Source organism: Ixodes scapularis, unplaced genomic scaffold, assembly GCF_016920785.2.
Source record: "Ixodes scapularis isolate PalLabHiFi unplaced genomic scaffold, ASM1692078v2 PGA_scaffold10__122_contigs__length_95168666, whole genome shotgun sequence".
Classification (NCBI taxonomy): Eukaryota; Metazoa; Arthropoda; class Arachnida; order Ixodida; family Ixodidae; genus Ixodes; species Ixodes scapularis.
Genome location: NW_024609836.1, coordinates 40979584 through 40990897, shown reverse-complemented (window position 1 = coordinate 40990897; position 11314 = coordinate 40979584). Strand labels below are relative to the sequence as shown.

General features: G+C 44.1%; 1 protein-coding gene and 1 pseudogene across 1 annotated transcript; both read left to right on the top strand.

Annotated features, from left to right (window-relative positions):
- The first annotated feature begins 616 nt into the window (after window positions 1-616).
- Window positions 617-8783, top strand: LOC115325818 (annotated as a pseudogene).
- LOC115325816 lies at window positions 8780-10489 on the top strand. The gene has a single exon (XM_029986516.3). It carries the CDS (start codon window positions 9244-9246, stop codon window positions 10402-10404), a length of 1161 nt encoding a protein of 386 aa, XP_029842376.2. The 5' UTR covers window positions 8780-9243; the 3' UTR covers window positions 10405-10489.
- The last annotated feature ends 825 nt before the right edge of the window (window positions 10490-11314 follow it).

The window sequence follows — 11314 nt, the reverse complement described above, 5'->3', positions numbered from 1 at the left end:
GGCAAAATGTTCAAAAAAGGGAGAAAAAAAAAATGTAGGCCCACTGCGGATTGAACCTGCGCCCACTTGCGTATAAACCGGGGACCTTAACCCCTATGCTACGCCATCGCTCAATAGAAAGAAAGAAAGAAAAAAAAAGTTTTCTTTGTATGTTTATACAACCTTGATAGGGAAGACTAGATAAGAACTTAAGCCAGTGCACTGCAACCACTAACCTGGGATTTTTAACGATCACGCAGAAGTGATCACACGAACACGTGCCGGTACGAAACTCATCCAGATCGAAACGGGCGGGGGTGGTGGGGAATCGAACCCAGGAGGTTCCCAGCACAAGCCGCGCTCCGAGCTGAGACGCGTTAGCCCACTCGGCCACTTCCTTCCCTTCAGAAAACTCGTTGTGACAATTTGTTTTATACGAGTTAAGCGGAATGCGTATAGCCATTTCCGTCCGAAGTGCACTCCGGAGTGCGTATAGCTTTACTCTTTTTAATTGGTGCTAAGGGAACCTAAACGAGGCGTAACAATGAGTGCTTACCGCCGAGCATCAGAATTTGTGCGGAGTAGTTTCCTGTGTTTTCACTGTCCACTTCGTCCTTCCAGAAGACCGTGTATATAGCTTTGTTGTCGAAGTCCATCTTGTGTTGTGGAGCAAAATTGCGGATATCGCGCACGGGTAGCACATGGCGGCGGTTGTCCTGGTCTTTTAGAAATCGCACCAGCGCATACATCGCGTGAAAGTCGTAAAAGATGAAAAAATACTACGAGAAAATATGTTAATTAAAGCACAAAAAAGACGGAGAATGATTGCCGCAAGAAAACAGCACTAAAGAAAAAGAAAGGCAAAAACACAGAAACAAAGTTCGGGAAGATAGGGCACGTGCGATAAGGAAATCAGGGAGATCAACGAACAACCAAAAGTGCGTACATAACAACGTTGGTACATAAACGTTGCCAGATGCCAAACTCCATAGAACCCAACTCCAAGCAGCTTCACCAAAATTGTTGATCGTATCGTTTTTTTTATCAAAATTTCATGAAATTATATATTAACCTAATATGCTCTTTATTTTATGTTTTCAAGAATAGTAAATAAAAATATCTATCAAACCTCATTTGACAAGGCGCCATTTAGTCATATAATCAGCCGACAGAATCCGCATGCTTCTGGATTTGGATTTTGCCGTTGCGTACGAGCAAATGCGAGGCACTTACGGGCTTACGGCACTTATGTGCGAGAGCTCAGGTGAAGCTAAGGCACCTTAGGGGTTGAGTCTGTAGAAACGGGTCAAACCACCGACATGGCTGAACCACCAAAACGGCGGAAGCTCTATTTAGAGCCGTTTTTTGACGGGGCGGGCCTTCCGAAGACGACGGAATACAGATCAGATTGTGCCGAGAGAAGTCGCGCACAAAGGATACGTGATGACTGCGGTGTGTCGACCACACCTGCCAATGATCCATCGGCTCCTGGCAACTGCTCCCTAAACAACAGTGCTCCCGATGATAGGCTAGCTGTGCACGACGTCGAGGTAGGTGACTACGAACAGTCTGGTGGCCTGGCGGCAGACGAGCAAGATGACTGCGAAGTATCTGGCAGCCCGGTCGTGGACGAGCAAGATGACTCCGAAGAATGCGGCAGACGGGTGGTGGACCAGGAAGAGAGCAGCGGCACATTCCCTCCCGACTCCGACTTATCGGTAGAAGACCTAGTCACACTGGTCATGGACTTAGCGGTCACTTCGGTATTGCCGTGGACACAGCTCGAGAAACTCGTGAAGTTTGTGTGTTTCCTTTTGAAAAGAAACGATCTTCCTGACACGAAGTTCCTCTTCAAAAAATTCGCAGGAATTTCGCTGGAGGGCTTAACATTTCATTTTTACTGTCCCAACTGCATGGTTCTCCTCGCTGAATGTGGAGGCGATCTTAAGGAGAGGCAGAAGGTGCAGATGACGTGTGGGAAGTGCAATGAGAAGTATACTGCAGAAGCTCTTACAAGAGATGGCAATTTTTTGTGAGCCTGCCTATCGAGCAGCAGCTTGCTTCTGTGCTCTCGTCCCAAGAAGTCGCCAGACCGCTTAAGTGCTTTTTGGAGAAGATGTCCGAGCGTGGTGACCGAGCTGTCGTGTCTGACATTACAGATGGAGCGTTATACCGCAAGCAACGAGAAGAGCTCAACCTCAGCAAAATGGACCTATCGATGACAATGAACTCTGATGGTAGCCCTCTGTTCAATTCGTCAAAGTTTTCCATTTGGCCTGTCCAGATGACGATCAACGAGCTGCCTCCACATCTCCGAAACAAGCATGTGACCATATCTATCCTCTGGTATGGTCAGTGTCATCCCGATATGACTATGGTACTGCAGGCATTCACCAAGCAAATGAACTTACTTGCCCAGACGGGCGTGGAATGGACCTGCGATGGGGAGACCCTCCACTCAAAGGTATAATTGTACTGAAAATTGCAGTTTTGGTTCTCATTTTAGCCGTATGTGTTCTGGAGTTTTCACCGAGCCAAAAGAATCAAACTTGTTACTTCAAACCCACAAGGAATTATTTTCATTTTCTCAAGTGCCTTTTTTACATTTGTTTTTTGCATCTCTCACTCTTATTCTTTCTAAAGCACACATGTCAGGTGCAGGTCAGCACCTAGTGTGACAGATAAAGCTTCCTTCAAAAACTATTTGGCAAGTTGAGTGTTTTCCTAGTAAAAGTTCTAAAGCGCATACCACCGAAACAGTTATTTTCATGTTTTTTTTCTGTGGTAACAGTTTTCAGTCTACTTGAGGGCAGTTCCTCTGTGATTTTTGGTTTCTTTTCATGGAAAGCATTTAATGCATTCATTTGTGTGACTGCTGTAAGGATACACTTTTCATCTCTATAAATCAGTGAGGTGACATGGCATACTAGGGTGATTTCAGATAAGGTCGACCAAAAGATGGCTTGTCGACATTTTCAAATCAACTGATGTTTTTATATGTTATTGTCTAGTGTCTGGTATGAACGAATCCAAACTTAGTTTTGACTAGAAAAAATACTTGGGGACAGGAAAAATCGTAAGGCATGAAGTGGTGGACAGTTGCATTAACGCGCACTGATGGAGGGGGCCCGTTTGAGAGTGAATAACTAAAGCGATAACATTAGGAGAATGCTAATACGTTTTAGGCGCAAACTATGGGTATAGCTTGCTTGTAATATAAAGTAATCATATTTATTTAAAATTTATTTATTTTTCTAAAAATTGACAAACATGCCTGCTCGAACGACAAATGGCAAACTTTGGAGGTCTGTATCTCATGAAATAATTTAATCATTATGATATAATTTGCAGATATTCTTCTACTAATATATAGCTAATATATAAAAAATAACTAAGGTATCTGTGTGATACAATAGTTAGGATATATTTAGTCAAACATGGAAAAAAAAAGTCAAACAAAGAAAAATTCCGATGCGAATAAAAAAAAAACACCACCCTCGATTTTTTTTAAATTTAGGTAACCTGTTATACTCTATTTCGGCATTCATTTCCATTAAAAACATGTTGCATCATTTTATTGAGAAAGAAGATACAACTCCCCAAAGTAGGGTCCTTTTTCAAAGCCTACACTTAGCAGTGTTTTATACAAGAACTGACTCTGAGTTCCAGTTTCATGAAACCAACACAGATCTTTTATATATTTTTATTCAGATGAGGCCAATGATAACTAAAGAAATCGTTCACACACTTAAATTAAGGAGAAACTACTGTGTACAAAGAGGTATCATATTACGGACTAGTGATCCGAGAAAAGATCATGCAGCCATCGGCCACTAGGAACTTTGTTTACTTTATTCTCCTGCGACACTATATGCCAGGGGTGGCCAAGCTGACCCGGCTTCAGAGCCGGAAACAAAACCAAGAAACCTCCAAGAGCCGCGGGGAGGGGGGGGGGGGGGGGAGGGGCAATCTCTTGTCTAGAGCAATAAACGAAACTCGAACTACTTTCAATCTATCCGGGTCAAAAACAGTCCAACTGCACGTAAGGTAGCAGTAGCACAAGAGTACCAATCCGCTACCTGTCTTTCGATTTAAAACATGTTCCATCCATTTTTCTTTTGGGGGAAGCTAGTGCTCGTGTGACCGGGAGGGTGGCGGGGGGGGGGGGGGGGGGTAGGGAGGGTTTTGCGAGCCGCACTTTGACACGCGAGGAGCCGCATGCGGCTCGCGAGCCGCAGCTTGGCCACCCCTGCTATATGCTATTCCCTCTTCCGCTCTTCCTTCATCTCTCTCTCTCTCTTTCATATATATCCCTGATATATATCCAGAACAAAAACATGTTCAAGCATTCCCTTTCTGCGTGGTAGTGTTCTGTGGCTAGCAAAAATCATTTCCTCGCTAAGCTCACGATTATGGCAAAATAGTTGCCGGAAACCGCAGACGACACTCGTCGCTAGTTCTGGCAAAACGGCCGATACAATCTTTTTTTCGCATTTCCCCGCTCGCTGTCAAGGACAAGGGGGTTCGCTTCAACCAGCAAAACATGGCCGCCGACGCCTGTTTACTGAGCAGTCATGCCTGTCGCCATCTCACTCGCTGGCGTCACGGGCGATAATATCAGGCACAAAGGGGCACACCAACCGGCAGCATTATCCCCAAATACTCGAGCCTCGCGTAAATACATAGAGTGTAAATGCTGTCGCCATGTTATCGTAGTAAGACCGCCCCCCCCCCTCCCCCAACGGGGGACTGCAGTACGCGACGGCGTACTAACACAACGGCGACGATATCGACATCGCGGGCTCCGAATTTTCCCATAGTTCTACTCCACGGGCATTTCTCGAAACGCTTGATATTGTGTACGCCCGCCTGGAAGGATTTCAGGCGCGTAGTTAAGATAAGGCGGTTCTCCGCGGCAAAAGAAAGCAATTTCACAAAAGCTTAAAAGAGGCGGCGACGCGTGTGCGGTGAACGCTTGTAGTTTTGGTGTAGACAGGGTGTGTGTGTTCTCGTTGTTGACACCAGCCGGCGATAAGGCACTGCAGGCGGTAGCTCAGTACAGCAAGGGCTAATCCGAGTGACCATCAACGTAACCCCACCGCCAACCCCTCGCGAACCGGTCGCCGACATGGCTCAGGCTGTGTCTTGAACCACGTGGTACAAGCTCGGGTGCTTTCATATCAGCGCGTGGAGGGACGACAGTGCAATTCCGGAAAGTCTTTTTCGAAGGCCGCTGACCACAATTTTTTGTCTGGAGACTTTCCCTCTTTCTTCCTTTGACGTGGATCAAGCTTTGCCGACAGCCTCAGTTGTGACCTCTCTTTTCAAATGTACGTTTGCAGTGAGTGAGCTCCTCAGCCTCGTACTTGTCACTTGTGCACCCAGTAGTTCTTTCACTTGGCAATTATATGCCATCAGTTGGGGTTTAATTTCTATTATTTATGTATACATTATGAAGACGTCCTGGAGCTCCGAACGAGTGTTTTGTGCAGATTACTTTTGCAAACACAAAAAGACTATACCAAAGCAGCGGAATTTTCGAAGTGTTGGCGAGTTGGACCTAAACTCGTTGAAGCAAATTCTTCCGCCTGACTGTTCCACCAAAGTGAGTGCGACGGGGTCGTCCGAACCAACATGCTCCACATGCACTGAGTGGGTGGACAACTTTCGGCAGGCCTTTGAAACCGCCACCTCTCTCCGGGAACGTTGTCAACTGCTTACACTCCTGCCGTCAACACTGACGAAGAATGAGGTTCAAAAGATGATTCCACAGGCCTCAATGTACCTCATCAGTAAATCCCGAAAACTCAAGGAAAAGCATGGCGTGTGGTATGAGCCGGATCCTTACACGAGGTGCAAGGTGAGCCCTGAGAACCTGTCTGCTGCCCTAGAGTACTTCACGAAAGACGAGCTACAATGTTCGCGCCAAAGTCCCAACCAGAAGGACGTCATCTCTGTCATGCTCAACGGAGAGAAAACGTTCGTGCCAAAGCGCGTCATGACACGCTCAATACGAGAGGCCTTCCGTATATACAAAGACAAGCATCCCGATTCCGGCGTTGGGCTAACGAAATTTTATTCGTTGCGCCCTAGATGGGTCCAATGTATTCCACACCAGGAAGTGTGCGTTTGTGTGCGCTGCGCCAATTATTATCTTTGTATTGCCGCTCTAGAGAACGTTACAGGCTCAACATTCAACACTGGTGAAATGAACTCGGCATTTCTGTGCGACCCAGCAACAGAACTGTGCCTTCAAGGAGACTGTGATCACTGCCCAAAAGGCCAGTTTCTTTCACTCCAGGAACTTGATATCCCGGAGGATGAAGAGATTGTGCTTGCAACATGGGAGTCCGGCGACCTTGTGAAAATAACTTTGGAACCTGAGACTTTCCTAAAAGTCATCCAAGTGACGGTTGTAAGTTGGGTACTTCACAACCATATCCGGCAAACGCAAGGTAAAGCGATCTACGATGAAAAACAGTGCATGCAACGCGGGAGCATTGTCTTTCATTTTGACTTTGCTGAAAACTGGACCATCGTGCTTCCTGACGAAGTGCAAGCATATCACTGGAAAAAAAAACAAGTTTCGATATTTACATGTGTAGTGACGACAAGAAAATCTACAAACAGCTTTGCCATCATCAGTGAGGACCTGTGTCACGACGCCGCTCACGCTTGCTTGGCTCTAGAAAAAGTGAAGGAGTGGGTTGAAGACAACGTTGCGGTATACTCGTACGTGACGTACGTAAGTGACGGCGCCGCCAGTCATTTCAAGAATCGCTACCAGCTTCACCAATTTGCAAAGGACGATTGCCCACAAGCCCAGTGGTTATTTTCTGCATCTGGACATGGGAAAAATGCATGTGACGGAATTGGCGGACTCGTGAAGCACCAGGCCACGCTGAACAACCTGAGAGAACGCTCAGTAAGCGCAATTCAGACGGCCAGGACAATGGTGAGCGTTCTATCAAAGAAACTGAAAGGCGTGCATCTTGTATATCTGGACGAAAATGAGGTTGTTCGGTATCGTGAACAAAAAAAAAAAAGAAGAGTGGCTGACGGTGCGCGCCTTCCCTGGCATTCAGTCTTGGCACGCGTGGCGACTCAGCAAGTCATCAACAGAAGGGACCTGTGACGTATATGTAGCACGGACAGTCGGATCTGCTTGGAAGCAACTTTATTAAATGGGTACAGCGAGGAAAACCTTAGCGTAAAGTGCCGAATTTGATTTCCCAAGGACTGCTCATTTTGAATGCAGGGACATCTTATTTATCACATTTTTCTTCACGGGGTATTTAACCTACTGTATTTGTTGGTGGTTACTAATAATTTTTATCTGATCACTATAAAAAAAATCCCAAAATGTTATCCTCGAGCAGGATAAAATATATCGGCTTGCCACGATTCATTCATACACCGAGAGCATCGAAGCTGCTCCAGTTAGGCACTATGGCATCCGTCACCTGAAATTGTTTGTAATCGTAAATGCACAGCCAACCTAAATATCTTACTATTATATCTTTGTTTTTGTGTGTGGAAGTAAAGTTATTTATTTTACTCTAGATGTAAAATATACCGGAAGGTACAACTTCACACTGCATCATCTTTTCTGAAATCATTAGTCTCTAAGATGATACCACTTTGTACGCTTATGTAAAATGCTGTATATAGTTTCTCCTCCCTTTTACTGTGTGACCGATCGCTCTTTTTATCAATGACCTCATCTGAATAAATGTATATAAAAGATTTGTGCAAGTTTCATGAAACTGGAACTCAGAGTCACTTCTTGTATAGGACACTGCTAAGTGTAGGCTTTGAAAACGGACCCTACTTTGGGGAGTTGTTTCTTCTTTCACAGTGCAATGATGCAACATGTTTTTAATAGAAATGAATGCCGAAATAGAGTATAACAGGGTACCCAAATTTTAAAAAAATCGAAGGTGGTGTTTTTTTTTATTCGCATTGGAATTTTTCTTTGTTTGATTTTTTTCCCATGTTTGCCTAAATATATTGTAACTATTGTGTCACTCAGATACCTTATTTATTTTTTCAATAATAGCCATATATTAGTAAAATAATGTCTGCAAGTTATGTAATAATGATTAAATTATTTCATGAGATACAGATTTCCAAAGTTTGCCATTTGTCGTTCGAGCAGGCATGTTTGGCAATTTTTAGAAAACTAAATAAATTTTTAATCAATATTATTACTTTATATTACAAGCAAGTTGTACCCATAGTTTGTTTGTAAAAAGTTTTAAAATTCTCCTAATTTTTATTGTTTTAATTATTCACTTTCAAACTTGCCCCCTCCATCAGTGCGCGTTATTGCAACTGTCCACCTCTCCCTGCCTTACGATTTTTCTTGTCTCCAAATTTTTTTTCTGGTCAAAACTAAGTGTGGATTCGTTTATACCAGACACTAGACAATGTCAGATAAAAACATCAGTTGATTTAAAAATGTCGACCAGCCACCCTTTGGTCGATCTTATCTGAAATCACCCACTAATTATCAGGGAGTAATATCTAAAGCATGGAGAATGGCTCGTATTCCACATTTTGTTTCCTTCATGCGATAATAAAAAAAGCACATTTAAATTGAGTTACTTATTTTACAGGTGTACTGTCTCAACTGCTGCGCTGATTCCCCAGCCAGGGCCATCATGCAGAACATGATGCAGTACAACGGGTACTTCGGGTATGGCTGGTGCCTGCACCCAGGCACCTGGGTGCAGGCACGCCAAATAATAATAATAACGCCAAAAATACTAAGAAAGAAATTCACATTGCATTGATCAGGTTCATCAACTATGCACTGTCAGCTAGTAAAATATCTGGAGGTAGCTCATTCCATCCCGGTATAGTTCTCGGGGGAAAAAAAAAGAAAAGATTGTATAGTTCGACATTTTATTTCGCGCATTTTCTTCTCGTTATTCCTCCTGCTCGAAATATAATGGGGAAAATAATTTGATTTGTTGATTTTAGTTAAATCATTATTAATAGCTTAGATAATTTTAAGTATATTTTTCTGTCACCTTTTGTCAAGAGATTCAATACCCATACAAGCTTTCATCTTTGTCACACTTTCTGCTTGAGAATAGTTATTTACAATAAATCTAACATCACGATTTTGAATGCCCTCTATCTTGTCTATGATATATTTTTGATGCGGGTCGCATACTACACTTGCATATTCAAGGTGTAGTCTAACTAGTGAACGATGCACAGATATTGGTATCTCTTCTGATTATAGTAGGTATTATAATGTTTTCTCCTCAAATGTATTTAACAGGGACTGTCAAGTACCCTGTTTCTGCAGCAAGTGTGCCTGACAGGACAAAAGAGGGCACAGAGAGCAACATGGCAGAGGCTTTTGAGACCAGTGCACATGTTCGTGGCGTAAAGGGGCCATCGGCGTTGATAAACTTGCCGGCCTTCGACATTGTATGGAGCTTCAGCCCAGACTACATGCACTGTGTGCTGCTTGGTGTGGCACGGCAGTTTCTGGAGTTGTGGCTTTCCAATGTTGGTGCACCATACTACATTGGATCGCCACAACTCCTTAAGGACATTGACGAGCGACTGTGTCACATCAAGCCCCCACAGTGCATGGCACGTCTGCCCAGGTCTGTCCTTCTGCGGAAGTTTTGGAAGGCTTCCGAGTGGCAGCAGTGGCTGCTGTATTTCAGCTTGGTATGTGTAGACGGCATTTTACCCGAGCGTTACCTGAACCACTTCAGCCTGCTAGTGAGGGGTATCTTTTTGCTTCTCCAAGATGAGGTATCTACTGCCGACATTTCTGACAGCACAGACTGCCTGGTGCAGCTTGTTGTAGGCGTTCAATTTCTTTACTCGGCGAAAGAAATGACATCTAATGTTCATCTGTTGCTACATCTTGCAAAGAGTGTGGTGCTACAGGGGCCACTTTGGGCACATTCATGCTTCACTTTTGAAGCGAACATGGGGAGGCTGAAGAGCCTCGTCACCTCAGCGAAAGGTGTACCCCACCAAGTAATGACTCGTGTGATGATGGCACACAGAGTTAATGCATGCAAGGCGGTTGCAAGTCCTCCTGTTCGGGACTTTCTCGGGTGTGGAGCACCTGAGGAGGAGCCCATTGCCCTTCTTGGCAAGCCAAGACCTGTGGAGGGGGCTTTATTGAGATTGGTTGAGAGGCAAGTTCCTCAGCAGATCACTGGCCCTGTTGTGGAACACGACAGAGTTCGCATCTCTGGACGTCTGTTCCACAGCGAACAGTACCAGAGACCAGACAAAACTGACTGCACAGCTGTAAAGCTGTCAAACAATGTGTGCGCAAAGATTGAGCACATTGTATCTGTGAGCTGCAGTGACATGAATAGGGTCTTTCTAGTTACTAGGAACTATGTTGCCTCAGCGTCATTCGGCGCACCACTCATATTATAAAGGTTGAGAGGTGGTCGTCGCAGAAGGTGACTGAGATTAATGCTAGTGCAGTTGGATGCCTCTGGCTAGAGTGTAAGGGAAAGTTTTTTTTTTTTTTTTTGCAACCTTGTGAACCGTTTTTCAATCTTAAGCATTTTTTCTAATGAAATTGTTGTGCATATCAACAGGTTTCTTCACTCTGTTATTTATTCTAAGTATTCGTGCTTCCTAGATTTTTTTGTTTCCTAGGAAGGCCTATTTTTATCTTCTATTTTGATCTTGACTTTTCTGTCCGAAGATTTTGTGCTTTAGCTATATACTTTTATATCATGATCGTGTGCAGGTTGTGGTTAAGGTTTTGCTTTTGTCCCAGTTACTGTTGTGTTACTACAGAACTTTTTTTGGGGTGTTAGTTTTTGTGGGGTACAAGCACACTACAAACTGCACCAGGCCGTCTGTGCTGTCAGTAGTTTCGAAGGTAAATACCTCGTCTTGAAGGAACAGTAAGATATTTCTACTAGCAGGCTGAAGTAGGTTTGGTAGCGATCAAGGAAGCTGAGCTTTTGGCTGCACCTCATAATATTCCCATGTGGTCTAAATGAATATTTTTTTCCTTGGCTGGGGCACGCCAGTTACCCTTCATTGTCTTGGCACCAAACTTTTCTAATTCGATGTCTGTTCTTATAGTACTGGGCCTTTATGTGGCATGTATGTGTAGTGGTGAATTGAAGGCTCATACTCGCCATTTTCTTACACACCTAACCCTTGCTGTGACCTTGTCCAAGGTAAATTTTATCTTGTACAGTGTCGCCCCATACTTACCAAAATAGTGTCATATTTTTTCTTGATAGTGTCAGACAAGCTGTTCTTTTTTTGTGACCTGTTCAATAATGCCTACAGTGGTCCTGCTTCAGTTCATAAGAGTCTTGCG